Source organism: Theropithecus gelada, chromosome 13 (assembly GCF_003255815.1).
Source record: "Theropithecus gelada isolate Dixy chromosome 13, Tgel_1.0, whole genome shotgun sequence".
NCBI lineage: Eukaryota > Metazoa > Chordata > Mammalia > Primates > Cercopithecidae > Theropithecus > Theropithecus gelada.
Window position 1 is genome coordinate 90956634 of NC_037681.1, and position 27671 is coordinate 90984304.

The window sequence follows — 27671 nt, forward strand, 5'->3', positions numbered from 1 at the left end:
TGAAAGACGGACAAAAGGAATCCTTGCCATGTTTCACATTTAATAAGATTCTTCCACTTTAATGCATAAAACCCTTTGATATCAGTGTCAACCAGGAAAATTCATGTTAGAAAAAATTGGAATGAGAGCTAATATTCTATATTCAGAACATTTGAGAAAGCATTTTTGACTATTACAAAAGTTTATTTAACAAAAAGTCTAATATGAAAATGTATATGACCTAATTTCCCTATGGAGAGAGGACATGGGTTTCTCTGCTGAACAGCCATTATTTATACTCGTTCCAAGGCTTCTAACATGATGATACTATTTCCTCGTATTACCTAAGAAAGAGAAGAATAAATTTGAAAAGAACTCATGTAACAACATAACTATGATGATTTAAGAATTTTCACCAAATCATTAATGGTTTTTCAATACTACATGTCAGTTTGTTTTGTAAAGCTTTGTTCAAGCCAAAAGGTCACCAAACAACTCTAAGCCCTTTGTAAGACCGACATCTTCTAGATTTAAGGCTAACAATTAGCTTTGTGAGATTCTAATGCCAAGTCTCCAATGACTTAATTTCACCTTTCTTTTTTTTTTTTTTTGAGTCAGAGTCTCACTCTGTTGCCCAGGCTAGAGTGTAGTGGTGCAATCTTGGTTCACTGCAGCCTCTGCCACCCAGGTTCAAGCGATTCTCCTGCCTCAGCCTCCCAAGTAGCTAGGATTACAGAAGCCCCTCTACCACGCCCAGCTAATTTTTGTATTTTTAGTAGAGACAGGGTTTCACCATGTTGGCCAGGATGGTCTCAAACTCCTGACCTCAAGTGATCTGCTCACCCCAGTCTCACAAAGTGCTGGGATTACAGGTGTGAGCTATCACATCTGGCCCTAATTTCATCTTTTAAAATGCAGGACTTGGCGGCCGGGCGCGGTGGCTCAAGCCTGTAATCCCAGCACTTTGGGAGGCCGAGACGGGTGGATCACGAGGTCAGGAGATTGAGACCATCCTGGCTAACACGGTGAAACCCCGTCTCTATTAAGAAATACAAAAAACTAGCCGGGCGAGGTGGCGGGCGCCTGTAGTCCCAGCTACTCGGGAGGCTGAGGCCGGAGAATGGCGTCAACCCGGGAGGCGGAGCTTGCAGTGAGCTGAGATCTGGCCACTGCACTCCAGCCTGGGTGACAGAGTGAGACTCCGCCTCAAAAAAAAAAAAAAAAAAAAAAAAAAAATGCAGGACTCTAAATGCCCATCCCTGACTCTATGGGATCCAAAAATTAATGAGTAAAATATGTACAGTAGAGTATGTTAGGTACAGTCTGGAGGTATAAGATCATTTAGGGAACAAACCAGGATGGGAAATTGTGAAAGGCATGCTTTATGAAAATGACATTTTACCTGGGTCTTGGAAATTGGGTAGAATTTTGAAAAGGAGATTTTAGGAAATTCTAGACAGAACCGAGATGAAGACAAAGTATAAGAGGATAAGGAAGTAATCTAATTTGAATGCAGTAAAAAGTTCATGAAGAGAATCAGGAAACAAAGATACTTGGCACTCAATCTTGGAAAGCTTCAAATGCCAATCTTAGTGTTTGGAGGACATCAGAAACTAACAATGAGCCAGTGAGAGTTTCACATTTGGGGGAATGACAATCATAAGTGTCCTGGCAACAAGATATATAAATACACCAAAGTTTGAAAAGGACAGAACCTAGAGGCAGAAAGGTTATTAAAAAAGGGCCCTAGGAGAATAGTGCTTGACCTAGTAGATAAGCCATAAATGAAGATAAGAATACTTATCAGGGGGTGTGGTGTCTCACGCCTGTAATCCCAGCACTTTGGGAGGCCAAGGTGGGTGGATCACCTGAGGTCAGGAGTTCAAGACTAGCCTGACCAACATGGAGAAACCCCATCTCTACTAAAAATACAAAATTAGCTGGGTGTGATGGCACATGCCTGTAATCCCAGCTACTCAGGAGGCTGAGGCAGGAGGATCACTTGAACCCGGGAGGTGGAGGTTGTGGTGAGCCAAGATAGCGCCACTGCACTCCAGCGTGGGCAACAAGAGCAAAATTGTCTTTTGTCAAAAAAACAAAACAAAAACAAACATCAGAGTATAGATGAATCAGCTGGTAAATGAATTCAAGAGGGGTAGAAAAATAAGTGAAACAGGAAGGCTAGGGGACTAAAAACAAGAAGTCCCTAATAGACCATAGATCATAATAATCGATAGATCACCCATCAGTCAAGTAGAACTGGATAGGTGAATGGAGGGGTACAGGAGGAAAAGGATAAGTAATGTAATAATTTTGAGGTGTTTATTAGAAATGGAGGCATTCTAAAAAGATTCAAACTGGAGCTATGCTTATAGGCAGCTAGAGTAAAAGTAGTTGTAACTTGTTCTTTTCTCCCCGTATCATGCTTGTTTTATTTACACATACACTGTGATTTATTGTGTTCTCCATGCAAATGTAAATTTTATGAGGCCAGGGGCTTTGGTGCAAAACCCTAGTGCCTAAAATAGTAGCAGGCACACAGAGGGCTCAAGTACCTGGTAAATATGAATCAAAGAACTTACATGTGAATACTGCAGCTGACAGAATAGAAGGGAACACAATTGGTAGGAAAAGTGTCTTGGAACCTGGCAGCCAATTATCAGCAATAAGTATGATAAGGTAGTAAAGAGCAGATTTAAAAGAGAATGGCTAGGCACGGTGGCTCACGCCTATAATCCCAGCACTTTAGGAGGCCCAGGTGGGCAGATAGCTTGAGCCCAGGAGTTTGACACCAGTCTGGACAACATGATAAAACCCTGTCTCTACAAAAAATACAAAAATTATTTGAGGGTGGTGGTGTACACCTCTGTTCCAGCTACTCGGGAGGCTGAGGTGGGAGGATCAACTTAGCCCAGGGAAGTTGAGACCACAGTAAACCAAGCTCCATGGTACTGCACTCTGGCTTCAGTGACAGAGTGAGACTTTGTCTCAAGCCAACAACAAAACCCAGTAAGAATACAGCTCCCCTCCATTTTTTTGAGACTGGGACTAGCTATGCTAACCAGACTGCAGTAGACTGGCTATTCACAGGCACAATCACTGCATATTGCATCCTCAAATTCCTAGGCTCAAGTGGTTCTCCCTCCTCAGCCTCTTGAGTAGCTGGGACTACAGGCGCACATCACCGTGCCCAGAATAAGCCAGGAGTAGAAATATGCTTACCCAGTTATCAGAATTTTATTTTAATTATTATTATTATTATTATTTTGAGACAGGGTCTTGCTCTGTTAACCCAAGCTGGAATGCAGTGGTTCTATCACAGCTAACTGCAGCCTTGACCTCCTGGGCTCAAGTGATCCTCCCACTTCAGCCTCTCAAGTAGCTGGGACCAGAGTTATGAGCCACCAAGCTGGGCTAATTTTTAAATTTTCTGTAGAGACAGGGTCTCACCATGTTGCCCAGGCTGATCTCAAACTCCTAGTCTCAAGTGATCCTCCTGCCTTGGCCTCCCAAAGTGCTGGATTACAGGTGTGAGCCACTGCACCTGGCCAGTTATCAGACTTTTAAATTCCCTACTTTTTTTTTTGGCAACAGATGTTGAACATCACATCTCACTGACCAAAGCAAGAAAAGTTAGTCTTCCTGCCTACCTCCCTGCTAAATTTACACACTTGTCTTGTCAGATATTATTTAGAAAATAAGGTTAGATGGTGAACTTTGTCCCATCTTATCTGTGGTCCAAAAACATTAAATGTATAATCCCAGAAACAGACAATCCATAAGTTTTACATTGCATGCTGTTCTGAGCAGTGTGATGATACCTCACAGTGTGATGATACTGTCCCTGGACGTGGATTATCCTTTGTCTAGCATCTCCATGCTGCCCATTAATCAGTTATCTCAGTTTTCTGACTGACTGTTGTGCTATCAAAGGGTTACCTGTGTTCAAGTAACCCTTATTTCACTTAATAATAGCCTGAAAGTATAAGAGCAGTGATGCTGGCAACATAGATATGCCAAAGAGAAGCTGTAAAGTGCTTCCTTTAAGTGAAAAGGTACAAGTTCTTGACTTAATAAGAAAAAGAATCATATGTTGAGACTGCTAAGATTTATGGTAAGGACGAATCTTCTGTGAGATTGTGAAGCAGTAAAAAGAAATTCGTGCTGGCCAGGTGTGGTGGCTCATGCCTGTAATCCCAGCACTTTGGGAGGCCAAGGCAGGTGGATCACATGGTCAGGAGTTTTGAGACTAGCCTGGCCAACATACTGAAACCCTGTCTCTACTAAAAATACAAACATTAGCTGGGTGTGGTGGTGTGTGCCTATAGTCCCAGCTACTTGGGAAGCTGAAGCAGGACAATTGCTTGAACCCAGGAGGCGGAATTGCAGTGAGCTGAGACCACACCTTTGCACTCCAGCCTGGGTAACAGAGTGAGACTCTGTCACACACACACACACACACACACACACACACAAAATTTGTGCAAAGGGTTCACTACCATCTGTGGTTTCTGGTACCTACTCTGAGGATAAAGGAGGCCTACTGTAGTGCTATTCCTCTTTGCCACTGTGTTTGAGGCCTAATTCTCCAAATCAAACTTGAACCATCAGGTCCAGAATTACATACTGCTCCTTTTGTTGTGCTTCAATGATGCTACAGAAGCACAACTCTAGCAAGAGTGCCTGAATTATGTAACATAATAAAATGTAAGATAGAGGCGATGCCACTGACAACTCAGGGGATGTCTCAGAAAATAGTTGAGATTGGGCCGGGCGCGGTGGCTCAAGCCTGTAATCCCAGCACTTTGGGAGGCTGAGACGGGCGGATCACGAGGTCAGGAGATCGAGACCATCCTGGCTAACACTGTGAAAACCCTGTCTCTACTAAGAAATACAAAAAACTAGCTGGGCGAGGTGGCGGGTGCCTGTAGTCCCAGCTACTCCGGAGGCTGAGGCAGGAGAATGGCGTAAACCCGGGAGGCGGAGCTTGCAGTGAGCTGAGATCCGGCCACTGCACTCCAGCCTGGGCGACAGAGCGAGACTCCGCCTCAAAAAAAAAAAAAAAAAAAAAAGGAAATAGTTGAGATTTATCATTAGGTAATGATCCAGCTGACAGGTTAAAAACAAACTCCTGAAAACACACACACATCCTTTTTCTTTTTGAGACAGGATCTCGCTCTGTCACACAGACTGGAGTGCAGTGGTGTGATCTCAGCTCACTGCAGCTTCGACTTCCTGGGTTCAGGTGATCTTCCTGCCTCAGCCTCCTGAGTAGCTGGGACTACAGGTGCACACCACCATGCCCAGCTAATTTTCTAAATTTTTTGTAGAGATGAGGTCTCACTATGTTGCCCAAGCTGATCTTGAACTCCTGGGCTCAAGAGATCCTCCTGCTTCAGCCTCTCAAACTGCTGGGATTATAGATGTGAGCCACTGTGCCCAGCCAATACACACATAACTGCAATAAAACAGTATTAAGTAATTTCAGTGGCCTCAATGGATCACTGACTTGGACAAGGTAATATCGAAACCAACTGTCCTTTGTCAAACAACTTCTAACAAAATGAACAAAATCTTAACCTATTTGTTTCCCTTCTTCCAACTTTAGAAAAGTCAAAAAGTTCATCTCTGTTCTTGCCTTTTAAAATGTCTTTTTATTGAAGAAGACTGATGTATTATTATTTCTTTTTTTTTTTTTTTTTTTTTTTTTTTTTTTTGAGACTGAGTCTGGCTCTGTCGCCCAGGCTGGAGTGCGGTGGCCGGATCTCAGCTCACTGCAAGCTCCGCCTCCCGGGTTTACGCCATTCTCCTGCCTCAGCCTCCCGAGTAGCTGGGACCACAGGCGCCCGCCACTTCGCCCGGCTAGTTTTTTGTATTTTTTTAGTAGAGACGGGGTTTCACCGTGTTAGCCAGGATGGTCTCGATCTCCTGACCTCGTGATCCGCCCGTCTCGGCCTCCCAAAGTGCTGGGATTACAGGCTTGAGCCACCGCGCCCGGCCATATTATTTCTTTTTCAAAGTGAACACTCAGCAGCAAGAATCATTGTCTGTTGATGAAAACTTTTTTTTTTCTTCGGCTGGGGGTTGGGGGTGTGTGTGTCACCTAAACCTCAGAGATGGAACAGGAGGCTGCCCAACACACTAAGTAGGTAATCATTACTTAAATGACTTGGGATGGCAGTGCTTTCAACTAATTTCTGTGCAAAGAAAATTAAGTCCATAAAGTTTTGGGGGAAAATTGACAGAGGGATGCTCTATTCCTTCTCTGATAAAATTCCAATGAGCAGTGTGTTATATAATTCTCTAATTTTCTCAAAGCAGAATTGACAATTAGGATTCCTTCCTGAATCCTTTTCAGCAAATTTGTTGCAAGGAACTAAAAACCGAATCCAGCTTCTATTAGAATGAAAATTTATTTGTAAAAATAAGGGCTTAGAGGAAAATCTTGGGGTATCCAGAAAGTGTTTTTATAAGGACTTGTCTACTAATGATGCTGGCAGCCTTATTCAACAGAAGCTCACAAGGGAATATACCTGAAAGACAAGTCAATTTACAAGGAACTTGGGGGTACAGTGTGGTATCTGGAGACTCTAAACTGTTTTTTCAGTCATGACTATCGATTTGCTTTTCAAAATATAGTAATGAAAAAGTAACTGAAATAAGTATCCGAAATAAGTATCTGAAAAAAGTAATAACACAAACTTTAGAAAGAATGGTATGTAAAAAAATTAAACAGGCAGAGATGTCAAAATAGGTCTATCTTCAACTGTACTGCTCAAACTTAAAAATCAAAGTTAATAAATCAAGGCTAATAATTAGCAACTCTTAACACTCCTTGGAGGTCTTTATGCTTAATAATTTGCTAAAAGTAAGTTGTCCTTTTTGGCTCACCTTTTTCAATAACTTTGGGTCTACCACTTTATTAGGTATGTTGTCCTGTGTTAGACAAAGAAGGACTCAAAGTGGGGGTATCAAAACTCTTCTTCAGTAATCACTAAAACTACAGCCCAATGAATGTAGGAATGTTTAATCCTATGAGGGCTCAGTATGTGCTTTTTAATTTTTTCCTGCTTTTTCTCTCATGTGAGTAACTGTCACTGTGATTATCCCTTGTAACGTTTACCTTGGCTACCTTAAAATTTTGGGTATGGTAAACCAGAAAACCCAGGTTAACTATGTATGCAAGTAAAATCAGAAAGTGTTATCTGTGAACTGGCAGATCTGCATTAGGCATTAGCAAAAATGCAAAACCTTAATAAGTTCCGCCCCACACCTACTGAAGTAGAATCTTCATTTTAACAAGATTCCCTGGGGATTCATATACATGTTAAGGTTTCAGAACTCCTGCTCTAATGAAGGACCAACTATGAGCCTCTATTGTAGAATAAAGCTCAAAAAGGATTTCCAACAGCTGTTTCAAGCCCTAGGACCTTAGGTTCTGTATAGTTGAGATATTACCTACAGGTAACCAGGATATTACCACATCTGTGTAACTGCCATATGTTCAACTAAAAAGGAGATGGAAAGTCTAATCTTGCCTATTATTTGCCATTTCTGGGGGTTACTAACTAGGAAAGTTAATACACATTCCAAAAGAAAAATGAAATATCCAAGAGAAATCTTGTATCTTTACTTACCACCATTCCAATATTGTTCTGTTGCCCACTAGTTGCCATCTCCACACATTCATCTATCACAAGGTTCATAAAGGGATCAAATCCCCGCAATATTCCTTGGACATGTCTGCCACCATTTAATTTCACTATTAAAAAGGGAAAAAGATGTTTTAGATAAACTGTCCATTAGCTATCAAGCATTCACTAGAAATCAGGTGGGATAAAACACAAGTATTTAAGATGTTTGACCCACTATCCTTACTGTATGCCAAGAACTGGGTTAAACATTTTTGTATTTACTTCCACATTTTAATTTATAAGAATCCTAAAAAGTAGTATTATCCTTACTTTATCGGACAGAACTAAACTTTAGAGCTTTTTAAAATTTTTATAAAGATGGGGGCTCCCTATGTTGCCCAGGCTGGTCTCCAACTCCTGAGCTCAAGGGATCCTTCTGCTTTGGCTTCCCAAAGTGCTGGGATTACAGGTGTAAGCCACCGTGCCCAAGCTTTTAAGTAACTGGGTTTATGGTTATACAGCTACTGTATGGTAGAAGTGAGACTCAAGCTGAAGGCTGCTTGCTTCTAACACTCACGGTTTTTTCCCCTACATATATTTCAAATACTGCGTGGGTCAGATTTTTAGATAAATTGAACAAATCTGTTATTCCTACATATTCCCAAGAAACAAAATAATTGTTCCTTGTCTAAGTCCTTTGTAGCTTGTTTAAAGAAAAAAGGCTGGCCGGGCGCGGTGGCTCAAGCCTGTAATCCCAGCACTTTGGGAGGCCGAGACGGGTGGATCACGAGGTCAGGAGATCGAGACCATCCTGGCTAACACGGTGAAACCCCGTCTCTATTAAGAAATACAAAAAACTAGCCGGGCGAGGTGGCGGGCGCCTGTAGTCCCAGCTACTCGGGAGGCTGAGGCCGGAGAATGGCGTGAACCCGGGAGGCGGAGCTTGCAGTGAGCTGAGATCCGGCCACTGCACTCCAGCCTGGGCGACAGAGCGAGACTCCGTCTCAAAAAAAAAAAAAAAAAAAAAAAAAGAAAAAAGGTTGATAAATCCTGTTAATTTTGCCAGAGTGAGGAAAGGCTTATATAAGATAAAGTCTGAAGTGCTGTTAAATTAATTCAATATCAGAAATTAGGTAAATAAAATTGTCAAGTTAGGATTAAGTAATCCGTTTAATTAATGGATATGAATTAGAGGTCCTGTGTGCTTTAAATTTTTATAAAGTTGCTCCAAACATATTGCTAAGACACACGTAAAAAGCAACTGAATGATTTAAAAAAACTCCAAAACAACAACAAACTTACATGATAACTTCTTGTCCATAAATCTGAAAAAGGAAAAGGGTAAAGATTATATAACCAATTAAAAAAATTTAAGCATAAACAAGTACATAAATAGGTACAGTTAAGATAATTTGCTAAAATTTATACAATGGGAATAATGAAATTTAAAATAGTAAAAATACTGTATTGCTGTAAAGAGTGAGGGAGTAGGGCGAGGTAGCTCATGCCTGTAATCCCAGCACTTTAGGAGGCTGAGGTCGGAGAATCACTGGAGCCTGTGAAGTTGAGTCTGCAGTGAGCCATGAATGCGCCACTGCACTCCAGCTTGGGCAGTAGAGTGAAACCCTGTCTCAGGTTAAAAAAAAAAAGAGAGGGGGCATAAAGGTTACCTAAATTAGACATTCTACGACGCAAAGTAACTTGGGAAGAGGAAAGACAATAAAAATGAAATATATTTAAACTATATTAATCTACATAAAGTAGAGAATACTAATGTGAATTATGAAAACATTCTTATTGTTCAACACTATGTTGTTTCATTGACCGAAGTTTCTTTCTTTTTTTTTTTTTTTAAAGAGATGGAGTCTCACTATGTTGCCAAGCTGGTCTTGAATTCCTGGCCTCAAAAAATATGCTCCCCCTCAGTCTCCTAAAGTGCTGCTGGGATTACACAGGCATGAGCTACCACATCTGGTCTCGCTGACCTAATTTTCAATGATTGGATTTTATAGTCATAAGAGAAAAACAAAGACTTGCTTACATTTGGTTATTTCCAAAACTAAGTTGTAAAGACAGCAAACAGTAATCAAATCATATCCAATTCAACAAGTATTTTATATTTGAGATAAATAGTGTTCATTTAATATTAAAGCATCAAGCATAAATGTTCAGGGTAGTCTTCAACATTTAAGTATACTTTAGTATAATAAATGCACATTTGAAACTTCAAACAATATGAATTAAAAGAAAATTCTATTTTAGTGGAATACGAGAATACTAAGCCATCAGTCAAACCAGTTTTTAACCTCTTCCATTTATAGGCCAGAAAACATGAAATTTCATTCAAATTTTAAAATATAAAAAAATGGAAAAAAAAGTTTAGTATATGGGCCATGAAGTGGGGCACTTAGTCAATTTTAATGTATAGGATTATCATGGGAGAATGTAAATATAAAACAAGGAGCATGACTGAAGAAGGGAGTAGATACATTTACAAGTGAAAATATATTTATGGGCCATGTGCAGTGGCTCACGCCTATAATCCCAGCCCTTTGGGAGGCTGAGACAGGTGGATCACTTGAGGTCGGGAGTTCAAGACCAGCCTGATGAACATGAACATGGAGAAACCCCGTCTCTACTAAAAAAAAAAAAAAAAAAAAAAAAAAAAAATTAGCCGGGTGTGGTGGTGCATGCCTGTAGTCCCAGCTACTCGGAAGGCTGAGGCAGGAGAATTGCTTGAACCCGGGAGGCACGGGTTGCGGTAAGCCGAGATTGCACCATTGCACTCCAGCCTGGGAAGTAAGAGCGAAACTCCATCTCAAAAAAAAAAAAAAAAATATATATATATATAAAAATATGTAATATATAATATATGTGTAATATTATATGTAAAATTATATATGTAATATATATTACATATTATATATAATATATACACACATATTTATGAAGTATGATGAACAAAACTATTTTAATAAGATACATAAAACATATCAAATATAACACAATATCTTATACAATCTTTACAATGACTTTGCATGCAATTATGGTCTGTCATTTCTACCGTTTTTACAGATGGAGAACTAGGCTTGGAAAAGGTAAATCAATTTTTCGAAGTCACACAGCAAGTGAGAGCAAACACAAATAGTTCAGTCTGACTAGAGAAGGGAACACGTGAGTATTAGCAGCTGTAAGGTTTGGCGTTTGAATGCTGGCTTAAGTATAGATTCAGTTTTGCATACTGTGATAAATTATTAAAGCTGTCACTGGCAAGACCACTGTGGCAGCAAATTTTAAGAAGTGGAAGGAAGCATTCGGTTAAGCCAGTGTATCTCAACTTCTGCACTAATGACATTTGGGACCAGGTAATTTTGTATTGTTGGGGGCAGCCGAATAACGGTAGGATGTTTAGCAGCATCCCTGGTGTCACCAGATTCCTTACCCCCCATTTAAGAACCCCTGAGTTACGCTAAGCCAGAAAGAGGGCATAATGGTGTAAAAGAAGATGCTATCAGTGAGAAAGCAAAGGAAGAAAAAATTTGAAAGTCATTTTGACGGCAGATCTCACAGGATTTCACAATTCATGAAACCTATGGATGAGAAGAGAAAGGTATTAAAACTAGCTTCCTTCTCTGAAATTTTCAAAAACTATGTTATGAATCACAAATAAAATCTTAGATTACAAGTAGAGAATGGTCCTTTTGTTTAAAAAAAGAAAAATCACCATTTCACCAGTCCCTGATGAATCCAGAGGATACTTACATCACCAACTCACCAATAAAATAACTTTCAGATAAAAAGAATAATTTTCACAATAATTTCTAACTTCTATTTTTCTAACGTTGGGCTATGTTTTAATAATTAATTCCTTAACAGACCTAACTAAAATATACATGAAAGTAGTTTTCATACAAAAGATGGCTTTGATACAAATATACCTTTAAATGCAATATTATTATTATTTGAAACAGAGTTTCGCTCTTGTTGCCCAGGCTGGAGGGCAATTGCGAGATCTTGACTCACTGCAGCCTCCACTTCCCGGGTTCAAGCGATTCTCCTGCCTCAGCCTCCCGAGTAGCTGAGACTACAGGCGCGCGCCACCATTCCTGGCTAATTTTTTGTATTTTTAGTAGAGACGGGGGTTTCACCATGTTGGCCAGGCTGCTCTCGAACTCCTGACCTCAGGTGATCCACCCACCTTGGCCTCCCAAAGTGCTGGGATTACAGGCGTGAGTCACCGCCACTGGCCGCAAAATTATTAAATAGGAACTTTTCCTTATGTCTGACTTCCAGGGGCCTGGTAATAAATGAACTATACACAAAGCCAACCACATGCTACACCAGAAAAAATTGATTCCTGTAAAAATTTTGCATCCTCTGTGCAATCCAATTAATACATGTAGAATTCCAGCATCAGGGAGTACAAGCAAAACAGAGACGTACTGAGGAAACACATAACCTGTTAAGTCCAGTCAAAAAGTATTTGAGGAGTTTAAAGTTTTACGTTGAGTCCTACATAAATTAAGGCTCTCCTCCTTAAAGTTGTTTGTCTTTACTGGGTGTGTTAAAAAAACTTCAAAAAAATAGCCTTCTCTGATTAGAAAAAAATGAATGTTCTAAAAAAAATTTTATTTTTTAGAACATTAATTTTAGAAATGAATGTTCTTACATAGTTTCAATATCAGAGCAAGATAACACATGACATTCAAGCTTAATGTAAAAATAGGCAAGAAAAAAGAATGAGGTTTCTAAGTAAAAGCTCAAAGAAACACCTACAAACACATTCTCTAAGGCTAAAGTGGCTTTTGGATTCGGATGCCTCACGTAGTTTTAAAAACACTTCCCTTCCATCCCCTCCTTAGTTCCTTTAGAGAATTTCCCCCTCTAGCCCTCTAGAATATGATGCTATTAGAGATGTTCAACAAAAGCTGGCATTGGAGATCTTCAAGGAACGAAGGACAGCGCCGGGTGACTAGGGGCCGGAGCGCGGGACAGAGAGACTAGTCGGCCAGAAGGAGGTGCGGTGGCTGCCGGCGGTAACCACGCCAACGCGCGAGCTCTGCGCGGGCTTCACGTCTCATGCGCCGGAGCCTGGCCGGGATCCCGGCGACCTCGGACCGGAAGAAGAAATAAGGTGAAGCGGCTCAACCCATTCGGCTTGAAACACCAAGGGACTCGGGGGACGCAAAGAAGCGACCACTTCGGTTTGGCTCTCACACATACTTACTTTTTCAACTCGGGAGGGTGAGCTTTGCTCATGGCGTATACTCCGCGGGCTCACAGACGCCTTGGAACTGAATGCACGGCTTCCCTCAGGCTCCCGCGGTAGGCCTGGCGTCTTGCGTTTGGCGTCATCGACCTAGTTAGCCAATCGATTGTTGGCAGTTTTTAACACTTCACCTCGCGATATCTGAGCGCCTCGGTCATTGCTGAGCTTCCGGTTGCGTCGTCAGCGATTGGCCAGGACAGAGGGGTGGGCCCTCTAGGCACCTTTCTAAATTCGGTTTTCCTTGTGCAAAATTGAGATAACGGGTATTCTGACGATGGAGTGTCCGTGTTCTTGTCTATGGAACAGCCAAAAAAAAAAAAAAAAAAGACTGGCGCCGTAAATCCCAGAACTTTGGATCTCTTGAGCCCAGGAGTTCGAGACCAGCTTGGGTAACATAGGGAGACCCCCTCCTCTATTTAAAAAATAAAATTGGAATACTGAGATAATAGTCCCCTCTCTAACTTCTGGGCAAACCCGGCAAATCCCGCATGTCCGTGGATCGTATCGCTTGTTTTCTTCATATATACCAAAATACCAAATAATGATCCCTGGAGGAATGGGCCTCTATATTTCTTTTTTTTTTCTGAGACAGTCTCGCTCTGTCCCCCAGGCTGGAGTGCAGTGGCTCGGTCTCGGCTCACTGCAAGCTCCGCCTCCTGAGTTCATGCCATTCTCCTGCCTCAGCCTCCTGAGTAGATGGGACTACAGGCACACGCCGCCACGCCCGGCTAATTTTTTGTATTTTTAGTAAAAATGGGGTTTCACTGTGTTAGCTGGGATGGTCTGGATCTCCTGACCTCATGATCCGCCCACCTCGGCCTCCCAAAGTGCCAGGATTACAGGCGTGAGCCACCCGCGCCCAGCCGGGCCTCTATATTTCTTTGGCAGGTATCCTACAGCATACTTTCAGACCAAGTAGGGTTCCGGTAACATGCAAATTAGCAGCCTCTGCACCATTGGAGAGTAAGGTGACTGGGCCTGTCTCCAAGAATTTCAATCTATTTCCAACTGATGGGTCTTGCAAAAAAAATTTTTTTTTTGTTTTGAGATGAGGTCTTGCTCTGTCACCCAGGCTGGGATGCATGATGTGATCATGGCTCACTGCAACCTCGAACCCCTGGCCTCAATCAATCCTCCCACCTCAGCCTCCTGAGTTGTTTAGACTACAGGCGCAAGCCACTGCACCCAGCTAATTTTTTTTTTTTTTTTTTGTAGAGATGACGTCTTGCTTTGTTGCCCAGGCTGTTCTCGAATTCCTGGCCTTAAGAGATCCGCCTGCCTCCAGCTCCCAGAGTGCTGAGATTACAGGCATGAGCCAGCATGCCTGGCAGTTCTGCAATTTTTCAAACATTACCTCCAGAACTCACTGATGTGCCATTGCCCCGTATATAAAACGTGAAGTGCAGCACACAAACATTCTCTAATACAAGGTATTCCTTTTTCATGTCAAGATGTGTAAAAAGTGGCCTCGGACTTGTTCCCAGTTATGTTACCCCAAAATAGGAGAATGCACGGATTATAGAAGACTAAACCGAAATAGAATGCCGTGTTGATTTTAAATAGGGGATGGTTCTCAAAAATTCAGTTAATTCCTGATATTCTGGAATGACTCTATTTAAATACCAATGATAGTAAAGACTTAAACTCATCACATATTTTGCACTCTCTTAGTACTCAAAATCTTAGACACTCTATTTTTTTCTAGCAGGGTCATAGCTTTGTACCTTTACTACCACTTGCTATTAGTGTTTAGTTGAAGCTAGAGACTGACATAGATAATGAATTTCTCTTTTTAGCCTCATAGATAGTTTCTTTTCTACATTAATGAACTTCGAGTCACAATGTCCTAGTCTCCTCTCAAAGTTTTTCCCATTTACAATGAACCAGTTCTGAATCTGAACCATAACAACTAATTTCTGCTCTTCTGGACATTTAAAACTCATTTAACCTTTTAAAAGGAGAAGCATCCTGAGAAAGTTATATATTCACTGCCCAGATATAAGGAAAGAAAACACAATAGTGGGGAGAAAATTAAACCTTATTTATTTTTAAAACCAAACCACTAAGAAAATATGTCACAGCCTAGAAACAGCAAATGGACAGGCTATAATTTCAAGTAATAAGTTGGTGAAAATACAATGAAGTTGCTATCAAAACAGTAAGTTGCCACGCCAGGGCAGGAATACTGCCAGCTGCACAAGCCCCAGACAAAAATGGTATTTGGTAATGGGGGCTGCCTCTCCTTTGCTCTAAGGGAGTCAGCTCATCCTAGCCCAAGTTGCTTACTTTTTCTCCCTTGAATTCCTATTGTCAGGGGTTTGTCTCAATTGGGCTCTGTTAATTCAGGGGGCTAAGTAGGCAATGTTAGGTTTAGGCTTTCATTCCATCTGTTCTAATAAAACCAGTTTTTCCAAATCCAGTACTTCATTACTCTGTTATAATAAAGTAGCCAACTGCTCCTCTTTTACTGTTCATTCCTAGATACTAGTATATATCACAATCAAAACCCCCTTCTCTTCAAGGGAAAAGTGTTACTGCAGGATTGTCCTGTCATTTTGCTATACACAGCCTCAGGGGCCATCAGCCAGTAATTCTGCTTCCCATAATTAGTGTGTCATCACCTCTCATGTTTCTGCATGGTCTCCAGGCTGAAAGATGCAGCATGTAATAACTTTAAGAAACATACATCCACATCTTGATGACCAGAAATGGGGATCCACAAGGAACTTTTCAAAGTTCTTATCCAAACTAGTCTCCCTCCCAATTCCACATCTTAAGATCAACTTGTATGTCCTTGTATAAATTACCCAAAACCTACAAAACAAAGACCCAGAAAACTTTCTTTCCAAGTTAGTGACCTCATTGATTTTGTTTCACAGCTTATGGAAAATGGTATGGTGACACTTCTGGTAAACAGGATGTTGGCAACAAAGAGAAAATATTTCTTCTCAGACTCTACCAACTCTAACCTGCCAGCCTGTTACTACCTGTGCAGTAAGAAGAGTCTGGTACCTTGGAAGGCTCTGGCTTGTTACAGGGGAGAGCCTTATTGCCAGGACAAGCGCTGGCCACAGGAAATAATAAGCTCTAAAACTCTCCTGTAATCTCTCTGACCCGATTTAGCACCACTTTTTTCCATTTCATTTTTTTTAGGACTGAAACATAAAATAACCAGTGTCCAGAGGCAAGTGACATATGCCTTACACTTGTGGCCATCCTTCATTTCTTCATTTGTAAACCTTGCTTAAAAGACTAAAATTCCCAATTCCTTATAAAAAATATATTCTTGCCCTCAGCCCCGATGGCCACTGGCAAAGACTTTTATTTCCCAATGGATAAGAGAGCCTCCTTCATCTTCTTGGTCATAGTTGGGATGAGGTGCATGTGGTCATCCACACACTTGGTCACACAACTGTCCAGCTGCTGCTTCACCTGAAGCTCCTTACTCCCAGCATCTATTGAATCTTTGGCTTTGTCGTTGCAATGCATGGTGCACCGGGCCAGGCGGTCCTGTGGCAAGAAGGAAGAAGGCAGAAAAAGCTGAGAGTAAGGCCTCCATCTACTTACTGTGTGCTCATTATGTGTTAGGCCCTGTGGTACAGGTTTAATATGTATTATCTTGGTCAATTAAAGGGACATGGTAGTGTGATTGGCCAAGGCTTTTTTTTTTTTTTGAGACAGAGTCTCACTTTGTTGCCCAGGCTGGAGTGCTGCGCTGCAGTGACACAATTATGGCTTTTGCAGACTCAACGTCCGAGGCTAACACTATCTTTCCACCTCCGCTCTCAAGTAGCTAGGACCACAGGCACAAGCCGCCACTCTTGGCTAATATTTTCTTAGAAATTATTTTTGTAGAGATGGGATCTCCCTATGTTGCCCAGGCTGGCTTCGAACTCCTGGGCTCAAGTGATCCTCCCTCCTCGGCTTCCCAAAATGTTGGGATTATAGGTGTGAACCACTGTGTTTGGCTTTCCGAGACTGTCTTGACTCAAACAGAAGATGGCACCAGGAGGGCTCAAACTATTACTAGAAAGCAAGTGAATGACAGAGTAAATTGTACAGAACATTCTTCCAGGAAATGAGAGGTCCCTAGAGGTTATTGTAAGACTTACAAACACTTTTTTTTTTTTTTTTTTTTTTTAGACTGAGTTTCGCTCTTGTTGCCTGAGTGGGAGTGCAATGGCATGATCTCGGCTCACCACAACCTCCGCCTCCCAGGTTCAAGTGATTCTCCTGCCTCGCCCTCCTGAGTAGCTGGGATTACAGGCATGCGCCACCATGCCCGGCTAATTTTGTATTTTTAGTAGAGAGGGGGTTTCTCTATGTTGGTCAGGTCGGTCTCAAACTCTTGACCTCAGGTGATCCGCCTGCCTCAGCCTCCCAAAGTGCTAGGATTACAGGTGCGAGACACCACGCCCGGTCTAAAGTCTGTTCTTTCTACAGGAAAACATTCAATTCAACAAATATTTATTGAGCATCTACTATGTGCCAGGCACTCTTTTAATGTTAGGGAATATAGCAGTGAGTAAAACAAAGTTCTTACCCTTACAGAACTTACATTCCAGTGAGGGGAAAGAGGCAAAGTAAATGGAGATGTTGAGGAATTAGTTGGATATGTGAATGTGGAGTTTATGAGTGAGGTCTGGCCTATAGATATAAATGCAGGAGCTGTCAGCATAGAGATTATATTTACAGCTATGAGGCTAGAGGAGACTAGAGGAGTAGTCAGAAAGGAGAAAAGAAAACAAGGACAGCCCTGGGCATTCTGATGCTCAGAGGCTGGAGTGGGGAAGAGATAGCAAAGGAGGGCAAGAAAGGGAGGCTAAGGAAGGAGGCAGAAAACAAGGCAAGTGAGACATCCTGGTGACCAACTGAATAAAGTGCTTTAAGAAGGAGAGGGATCCATTGTGTCAATGATGCAGACAGAGTAAGATGAAGACTGAGAAATGACCCCCGGATTTGGCCCTATGGAAGTGAGTGGCAGGAGCAGTTCTGGTCCAGTGAAGAGTTGAAGTCCACTTGGAGAGGACTAAAAAGATAATGCAAGGAGAGTTATAGAGCAATCCAAGAATCAAATTTTCAAAGACCCCATCTATAAAATTAGCTGTCAAAAAGAACACAAAGAAACCCTTTGGGGTTCCATGATCTTGAAGAAGTTATTCCTTCATAATGGCAGTTAACTTTGAAGTTTTGAATGGAAGAATGTAAAGATGTATCACATTAGGTATAAGTTTTCCATGTGGATGGCACCTCAGGCTATGAAAGGCTGGCTTGGAAGTAGGTTTGCTTCCCCCAGCTTCCAGAAAAATATACTTAGAAGATGGGAGTAAAATGAAGTTGTGGATACTCTTTGCTCCAGAGAAGGAAAGAGGGAGCTCTTGTAGTAACCTCAGAGGGGCTTGTGAGCCAGAAATCAGTAAGTCAACAGTAATAATGATTCACATAAATGACTGCTCCTTAGTGACAGAGGGGCGGCCCTCTGGGTATAGCAAGTAGGGGCAGTCCTGGGTGGGTGTATAAGTCCACAAAATGGTGGAAGGGTGTTATTCTAATCTTTACCTTTTCAAGGCTATCCTACCTTTCTAGAGATTCTGCTCTTTTAAAAATAAATTAATATGTTTTAGGAAACTTTATTTATTTTTATTTTATTTTATTTTTTGAGACAGAGTCTCTGTCGCCCAGGCTGGAGTGCAGTGGCACAATCTCAGCTCACTGCAAGCTCCGCCTCCCAGGTTCACGCCATTCTCCTGCCTCAGCCTCCCGAGTAGCTGGGACTACAGGTGCCCACCACCACGCCCGGCCAATTTTTTGTATTTTTAGTAGAGATGGGGTTTCACCGTATTAGCCAGGATGGTCTGTATCTCCTGACCTCGTGATCCGCCCTCCTCAGCCTCCCAAAGTGCTGGGACTACAGGTGTGAGCCACCGTGCCCGGCCATTATTATTTTTTTTTGAGACAGAGTTTCACTCTTGTTGTCCAGGCTAGAGTGCAATGGAACGTGATCTTGGCTCACTGCAACCTGCGCCTTCTGGTTTCAAGCGATTCTCCTGCCTCAGCCTCCCGAGCAGCTGGGATTACAGGCACCCACCACCACGCCTGGATAATTTCTGTAGTTTTAGTAGAGACGGGGTTTCACCATGTTGGCCAGGATGGTCTCGAACTCCTGACCTCGAGATCCACCCACCTTGGCCTCCCAAAGTGTTGGGATTACAGGCGTGAGCTATGCGCCCAGTCAGGAAACTTTATATTATACAGTATACATATTATATTTGGTGGTTATGGCAAAAGGAACAAACAAACGCTTTCTCCCCAACAAACTGTATAAGGGCTCTGGGTCATGAACTCCCCTGGAAACTCCCCATTACATCATTTCTTTTTTTTGAGACAGTCTCGCTCTGTTGCCAGGCTAGAGTGCAGTGGTGTGATCTTGGATCACTGCAATGCCGCCTCCCGGGTTCAAGAGATTCCCCTGCCTCAGCCTCCCTAGTATCTGGGACTACAGGTGCGTGCCACCACGCCCGGCTAATTTTTTGTATTTTAGTAGAGATGAGGTTTCACCATGTTGGCCAGGATGGTCTTGATCTCTTGCTCTCATGATCCACCGGCCTCAGCCTTCCAAAGTGCTGGAATTACAGGCATGAGCCACCGCACTTGGCCTACATCATTTCTATAGGAAATGATGTTCAACTTAAGGCACTCGACTGCCAAGACTTTTTGCAAAATTTCAAATCCTGTGAAAACTGGTTGGCCATGACTATCACAACTCTTAACAGAACCAAGACACTAAAGCCAAGAGTTTTGAACAAATGCTTGTCATCTCCTGTAAAAGTCTGTATCAAAGACTAGAGTGCTATGTCTAGGATATTTCTCACCTGGAACTTCTCCAACTCACTGGTGACCAAAGCCTGGGCTTGAGCCAGAGGCACATGGCAGCGCTCGATGCACTGGTGCACCTGCTTCATGGAGGCCTGGCTGTCCTCACAACAGCTGGCGCTGCATCGGAACATGAGACCCTGGGGAGAAAGGGCAGAGAGAGATTAGGTAGGAAAGCCTCTGGGGACACAGATGAGTATGGAGCACTACAGGAGTTAGAAGGCCATGTGTATATCTGCACCTTCCTCTCTACCTTCTGCTTTCACCTTCCCTGAGAATAGACACCAGGACCTTAAAACCACCACTGGGGAAAATTATCCTCAATGTCTAGTGTAGTGTTTCATGGTCTCCTTGCTGCTAGCTCATCGGCACCTGTTGCACCGATGGTTGGGTGAACAGAGGTATGCCCGAGTGGGTGAGGGTAGGGTGGTCTGACGAAGCCAAATTCTGAAAACTAGTGCTTCTTCCACGGGGTTCAGAGGTCAGCAACCTAGTAATACAAATTCCACCAGAGGGCAGCCAACCCTCTAATCAATGACTCAAGGGGCACTATCTGGGAAACGCATACTCCGTGAGAGAAGCAGGACCGACACACACAGAGGCATTGCGGGGCTCAGAGAACAGTGTAGAAACCCGCGCTGTGTGAAGCGGAGTTGGGCGCAAGAGAAGAGGGCATGACCTGGCTATCGGGGAGGCCGGAAGCCCTCGCCTTTCTGGTCTTTCACCTTGGCAGCGCCTCTGCTGGGCCTTGGGCCGCTCACTTGTGGAAGGGGCCGCGTAAGAGGGGAAGGTGGTGGGGCGAGCGCCTGCCACCAGGGGCTTCCCACCTGCCGCCGGGGACGCTCCTGCCCCGGGCTGGACGGGGCGGAAAACAGCCTCGCGCATGGCGAGGGCACACGGATTTCATCCGATCTGCCAAAGCTTCCGAAGTCCTGTCCGAGGCCGCCGCGGCGACTCCAGGGCCGCCCACACCCGGTCTCCGGGGACGCGGTCTGCTGTGCCAGGCGTCGCGTGGTGGCTGAGGGAAGGGCCCGGAACCCACCCGCTGAGAAGAGGGTCCCGGTTCGGCCCCAACCTCGCTACCTGCATCTTCCGGATGTTCTCTCTTTCCAGACTCTTCACCATGGAGTCCACCGCCTCCTGCACCCGCAGCTGCTGCAGCTCCGCCATGGCTACCCTGCGCTGCCCCGCGGCGCTCCGCGCCGGCGCCCATATAGAATCGGCGTACGGGCCCGCCCCCTCACCGCCCTTCGCCGCCTGCCCTTCCCTGGCCCACGCCCCCCACCTGGCGGCCGAACGGAGCCACTGCATGCTGGTGTCTGAGAGCCCACCGTCGTCCTCCCGCCTGGGAACCAGTCACCGGAACACCTGCCCCGCGGTTGCTGCTTGCCTTTCCTCCTCCCCTCCCTTGATCCCTACCTTTACATTCTTTAAAATAATTTAATGTAATTTACATACGGATAAATGCCCAGATCTTAGGCGTGCTGCTTGATGAGTTTTAACAAACCCTGTCGGCCGGGCGCGGTGGCTTAGGACTGGACTGTAATCCCAGCACTTTGGGAGGCTGAGGCAGGTGGATCACCTGAGCACAGGAGTTTGAGACCAGCCTGGCCAAAATGGCGAAACCCCGTCTCTACTAAAAACACAAAAATTAGCCGGGTGTGGTGGCACATGCCTGTAGTCCCAGCTATTTGGGAGGTTGAGGCAGAAGAATTGCTTGAATCCGGGAGGGAGAGGTTGCAGTGAGCCGAAATCACGCCATTGCACTCCAGCCTGGGCGACAGTGAGACTCTGTCTCTAAACAACAACAAAAACCCAAACTCTGTCTTGTCCCAATCTCCGTCCTTTCTTCCCCATCTCCCCACCCCTGCTCTCACTGGTCTGCTTCTGTCACTGTAGATTATATTTTCTCTTTCTAGAATGTCATATGTATGTTATTATTCAATAAGTACTCCTTTTCTGTCTGGCTTTTTTTCTATAGCATATTGCTAAAAATTGCTTAGCATAATGCTTTTGATATTGAACTGTGTTGTTGGTTATTTTTTGCTGCTAAGTAGTATTCTATTGAATAGACATATCACATTTGTTGTTGTTGTTTTTTGAGACAAGGTCTCATTCTGTCACCCAGGCTGGAGTGCAGTAATGCGGACTCGGCTCATTGCAGCTTCCACCTCCCTGGTTCAAGTGATTCTCATGTCTCAGCCTCCCGAGTAACTGGGATTACAGGCATGCACCACAATGCCTGGCTAATTTTCGTATTTTTTTGTAGACACGGGGTTTCACCATATTAGCCAAGCAGGTCTCCAACTCCTGGGCTCAAGGGATCCACCCACCTCGGCCTCCCAAAATGCTGGGATTGCAGGCATGAGCCACTGGGCCCAGCCTACATTTGTTGATCCATTCCCCTGCTGATGGGTGTCTGGATCTTTTCAGTTAGTAGCTATTATGAATAAAGTGGTGACTATGAACATCCTTGACCACTTTTTTTTCTTTTGGAGATGGGATCTTGCTATGTTGTCCAGGCTGGTCTCAAACTCCTGACCTCAAGCTATCCTCCTGCCTCTGCCTATCAAATGGATTATGGGCATGCACCACCATGCAGTCCTTGACCAAGTCTTTTGTAGACACATATTTTCTTTTCTTTTGGGTAAATATTTAGAAATAGGATTGTTGGATCACAGGGTAGATGTATGTTTATGCATTTATTTCTAATAAAAAATGAACCTCAGAGAAAAGCAGGGGCTGCAGATCATCAATGAAGCACTATGTGCCAGCAACATGAAACTGTTTCTGAATTCCTGAAGCAGTTTTATTCGGAATGCCTCACTGTCCCACCCATAACAGTACTGTCGTGTGCATTCATTTATCGAATACGTCAGCTAGGAGTGCGGGTCCAGAGGGTAGCGTCAGTGGAGAAGGGAAACGCATGCTCCATGGAGAAGGGGAAGGGGCAGTGTTGGAAGAGGTATGCTGGAGGAGGTGGCCCAGGCTGGCAAGAAGGGAGTGAGCCATCTGGGTTCCTCAGGAAAGCTTTCTTAGAGGAGATAAGGCTTGAATTGAGGCTTTGAATTGAATTGAGATGAGTGGGTGTTTGCTTGGCATACGGGGCTGAAGAGAAAGCCATGTCAGGCATGGGGGTGCAAGATGGGGATGGGGTGGAACAAAGGAATGGGGCCGTCATTGGAATTGAACCATTTTCTGCCATTGGGCACTAGATGGCAGGAGAACTCTAGTTTGAGGGCAGAGGGGAGTTTGACTCAACCCAAGCTTCTTTGAGGAAAGCTGTGCTCTGACTGGGCGCGGTGGCTCGTTCCTGTAATCCCAGCACTTTGGGGAGCAGAGGCAGGTGGATCACCTGAGGTCAGGAGTTTGAGACCAGCTTGGCTAACATGGTGAAACCCTGTCTCTACTAAAAACACAAAAATTAGCCAGGCATGGTGGCAAGGACTTGCAGTCCCGTCTGCTTTGGGAGGCTGAGACAGGAGAATCGCTTGAATCCTGGAGGCAGAGGTTGCAGTGAGCTGAGATCATGCCACTGCACTCCAGCCTGGGAAACAAAGTGAGACTCCGTCTCAAAAAAAGAAGAAAGGCCGGGCGCGGTGGCTCAAGCCTGTAATCCCAGCACTTTGGGAGGCCGAGACGGGTGGATCACGAGGTCAGAAGATCGAGACCATCCTGGCGAACACGGTGAAACCCCGTCTCTACTAAAAATACAAAAAACTAGCCGGGCGAGATGGCGGGCGCCTGTAGTCCCAGCTACTTGGGAGGCTGAGGCAGGAGAATGGCGTAAACCCGGGAGGCGGAGCTTGCAGTGAGCCGAGATTGCGCCACTGCACTCCAGCCCGGGCGACAGAGCGAGACTCCGTCTCAAAAAAAAAAAAAAAAGAAGAAAAAAAAAAAAAGAAAGAAAGCTGTGTTCTTCCAGCACCAGGCCCTCTCTAGTGAGTACAAGTATGAGTATCTCCCCATAAATCACAGTTCAGGGTCTCGAGACAGCCTGTTCATTTCAAACTCGACTACAGGCGGCTCCCATTAGCAGCTGGAAAAAGGGTGACGCCAACTATTAAATAATGTGCCAGACAGTGTTTTAAGTGCCTTCTACGGGATGATCTCATTTAATTTCCATGACAAAGCACCCTATGAGGTGGGTACTTTACTCTCCTCTTTTCTCTCACTCAGGGCAGAAAATTGAGGCCTAGGGAGGTGAAACCACTTGCCAGAGATTGCACATTTTTAAACTGGTGGAGCTAGAATTCCAATCCTGATGGGCTAACTCCAGACTAGAAAAAGTAGGAAATCTCCATTGTGACTGACTTAGTGTTTATACTTATGTCCCATGTTCCACAGAAAGTTCTTTCTTTCTTCTTTATAGCACAGTCTGAAACTACTCACCTTTCCCTCTTATTCCTAAAATTCCAGACAGAACCTCTCCAACAGCTCCTACTTGTAGGAACCAAGTTAATCACGCTAAATGAGTTTAAAAGTCCTTGAGTAATTCAGGCTTGTTAGTTTGTATACACAAATTGAATGGTACTTTTAGTATTTATGAAAAATGATTCTTGGCTGGGGTGGTGGTTCACATCTGTAATTCCAGCACATCGGGAGGCCGAGGCAGGCAGATCACTTGAGGCCGGGAGCTTGAGACCAGCCTGGCCAACATGGTGAAACCCCCATCTCTACTAAAATTTAAAAACATTAGCTGGGCATAGAGGCACACACCTGCAATCCCAGCTACTCGGAGGCTGAGGTGGGAGAATCACTTGAACTCAGGAGGTGGAGGTTGCAGTGAGCTGAGATGGTGCCACTGCACTACAGCCTAGGTGACAGAGCGAGACTCTGCCTAAAAAAAAAAAAAAAAAGAAAGAAAGAAAAAAAAGAAAAAGAAAAAGAAAAATGATTCCTGACTTGCAGTTAGCTGGCTGTGGAAATCAGATGGGAGTCATGGTGGAAGCGGAGTTTAATGTCATGTTAGGAAGCTCAGATACCTGTCTGTGATATATTACCCTGGTACTTTGAGGGTGGGAAAATGAGGTTTCAGGATTATCTGGCTCAAGCCTGGGCTGATTCACTGGAAACAAGTCACAGCTCTTTCAGGATCCTGGGTAGTCAGTTCTGTCATCTTGATTCCTTTCCCACCTCTCCTGCCTGCCATCCTGTGAACGCCGGCCCAGCAGTGGCAGAAGCACTCCCAGCCTCTCTGCCAGAGACAAACAGTGGCATAAGAGGGACTAGGGCTCTTTCCTATTTGCTCATGTTCAGGATGTGGGTGAGATAAATGGGGGCCAGGAGGCCCGGGATGAGGGGAGGAAGTAAATTTTGCTAATTGCTGCTACCTTTTCTAACCCTCAGGTTAGCTATGGGTGATAGCCAGAAACCCAGCTATGGCCAACCTTGGTTGAAGACTTCCCGATGAACCTTTATAAATCAAACTGATAATTTAGAAAGCAATTCTCATGTTATCACTTTTTTAAAAAATTAATGCCAATAAGAATGAGCTTGAAGTGTTATCACTCTCTAGTCATGATACTCCTTGGTCAATTATGATGCCTTGGTGGGGAAAAAAAAGCTCACAAGCAAAGAAAACTGTCTTCTGCAGAATGAAGAATTCAATCAACATTTTGGAAGTCATGAGTACTTTTTAAAAATATATTCAATTGTTGGCTGGGCATGATGGCTCACGCCTGTATTCCCAGCACTTTGGGAGGCCGAGGCAGGTGGATCACTTGAGGCCAGGAGTTCAAGACCAGCCTGGCCAACACGGTGAAACCCCGTCTCTACTAAAAATACAAAAATTAGCTGGGCGTGGTGGCGAATGCTTGTAATACCAGGTACTCGGGAGACTGAGACATAAGAATCACTTGAACCCGGGAGGCAGAAATTGCAGAGAGCTGAGATCACGCCACTGCACTCCAGCCTGTGCGACAGAGACCCTGTCTCAGATTAAAAAAAAAATAAAAAAATATATATATACACGAACACAGGCACACGCACACAATTGCTTCAGAGCTCTCTGCCAAAAAAATACATATATATTCAAAACTTTGGTTGAATAATTATTTTATATAAGTATATTATTAAATATAAAATAAAGCAAATGTTTTATGATTATAAATATCCAATTATGTAAATATCTCTTGAATCTATTCACATCTCTCTAGCTTACTGTTATCACCCTAAAGCCACTATTATTCTTCTTATTATTATTGCCTGGCCTACTACAATTGATCCTGTTTAAATCTTCCTATTGTGGCTGGATGGCGGCTCACGCCTATAATCCCAGAAGTCTGGGAGGCTGAGGTGGACGGATCACTTGAAACCAGGATTTTGAGACTGGCCTGGCCAACATGGTGTAACCCAGTCTGTACTAAAAATACAAAAATTAGCCAGGCACGGTGGCACAGGCCTGTAATCCCAGTTACTCAGGAGGCTGAGGCAGGAGAATTGCTTAAACCTGGGAGGCAGAGGTTGCAGTGAGCTGAGATTGCTCCACTGCACTCCAGCCTGGGCAACAGAGCAAAATTCCATCTCAAAAAAAAAATCTTTCTATTGAGTGGTCATTTACTTGTTGGCTTGTCGAGTACTTTTATTTTATTTTATTTTATTTTTTAATTTCATTCTTTTTTTTGAGATAGAGTCTTGCTCTGTTGCCCAGTCTGGAGTGCAGTGGCGTGATCTTGGCTCATTGCAACCTTCACCTCCCAGGTTCAAGCAATTCTCTGCCCCAGCCTCCCGAGTAGCTGGGATTACAGGTGTGTGCCACCACGCCCATCTAATTTTTGTGTTTTTAGTAGAGACTGGGTTTCACCACCTTGGCCAGGCTGGTCTTGAACTCCTGACCTTGTGATTCACCCGCCTCGGCCTCCTAAAGTGCTGGGATTACAGGCCTGTGCCACTGCACCTGGCCTGTCGAATATATTTACATAGTATCGTAATGGCTCTTTGTCAGTTATATGTGTTACAATATTTCCTCCTACTTTGTGGACTTTTAATAATTCTTTTTGTGTTTTGTTTTAAAATAATCCTTCTGGCTGGTCAAGAGGGCTCATAGCTGCAATCCTAGCACTTTGGGAGGCCGAGGAGGGAGGATCACTTGAGGCCAGGAGTTTGAGACCAACCTGGGCAATATAGGGAGATCCTGCCTCAGTAAAAAATAAAAAAATTAGCCGGGCATGGTGGAGCTGTTTTCTCAGCTACTCAGGAGCCTGAGGTGGGAGGACTGCTTGAGCTCAGGAGATGGAGGCTCCAGTGAGCTATGATTGTGCCCCAGCACTCCAGCCTGGGTGACAAAGTGAGACCCTGTCTCAAAAAACAAAAAACAAGTTTCTTAACTCCAAGATTTGAAAGTATTCTTGAGAAGTTAAAAAATTATATTTGGCTGGTGTGGTGGCTCATGCCTGTAATCCCAGCACTTTGGGAGGCCGAGGTGGGTGGATCACCTGAGATCAGGAGTTCGAGACCAACCTGGTTAGCATGACGAGCCACTGCCTCCCAAAGTGCTTGGATTATAGGTGTGAGCCACCATGCCTGGCTGGCATAATGTTTTTTTAAAAAAGACTTTTCTGATTGCCCCCTTCCCACTCTGTATGCCCCTCTGTCATTATATTTTCTTGGCACCCTGTACTTGTCTGTGATGGTGCGCATCACTATTATTCATTACTTGTCCCATGTTTGTTTTCTTTGCTAGATTAAAAACTCTATGAGGAGAGAGACCATGTCTGTTTTATTCATTGCTTTTCACCAATTCTTTGCCTAGTGTTTGGCACATACTAACCCCTCATTAATTTCATTATACAGGTAATCAGATTGCTAGAAATATTTGGAAACCAGAGAAAAGCAACAATAAATAGATAAAAATGTAAAAATCCATAATACTATCCTACAACTAACTTTATTTATTTATATATTAATTTTTATTT

At 43.7% G+C, this 27671-nt stretch overlaps 2 protein-coding genes across 4 annotated transcripts; both read right to left on the reverse strand.

The window, feature by feature from the left end:
• Positions 1-20: 20 nt before the first annotated feature.
• Positions 21-12988, reverse strand: SNRPG (small nuclear ribonucleoprotein polypeptide G). Of its 3 annotated transcripts, none has more exons than XM_025355007.1 (4): positions 12841-12988; positions 8916-8938; positions 7617-7741; positions 21-323 (listed from the first exon to the last, which is right to left on the reverse strand). In XM_025355007.1, the coding sequence occupies exons 1-4, from the start codon at positions 12870-12872 to the stop codon at positions 273-275; spliced, it is 231 nt and encodes a 76-aa protein (XP_025210792.1). In that variant the 5' UTR covers positions 12873-12988; the 3' UTR covers positions 21-272. The 3 variants fall into 3 exon arrangements, with proteins under 3 accessions (XP_025210792.1, XP_025210794.1, XP_025210793.1); XM_025355009.1 differs by having other exon boundaries at positions 12390-12949; XM_025355008.1 differs by having other exon boundaries at positions 27-323; positions 7620-7741; positions 12841-12982.
• Positions 12989-14902: 1914 nt separating this feature from the next.
• FAM136A (family with sequence similarity 136 member A) lies at positions 14903-20973 on the reverse strand. Its single transcript, XM_025354620.1, is given in 4 exon segments — positions 14903-16392; positions 19755-19895; positions 20517-20747; positions 20749-20973. Coding segments are annotated over 4 exon segments (738 nt in total). The 5' UTR covers positions 20926-20973; the 3' UTR covers positions 14903-16203.
• Positions 20974-27671: the final 6698 nt, after the last annotated feature.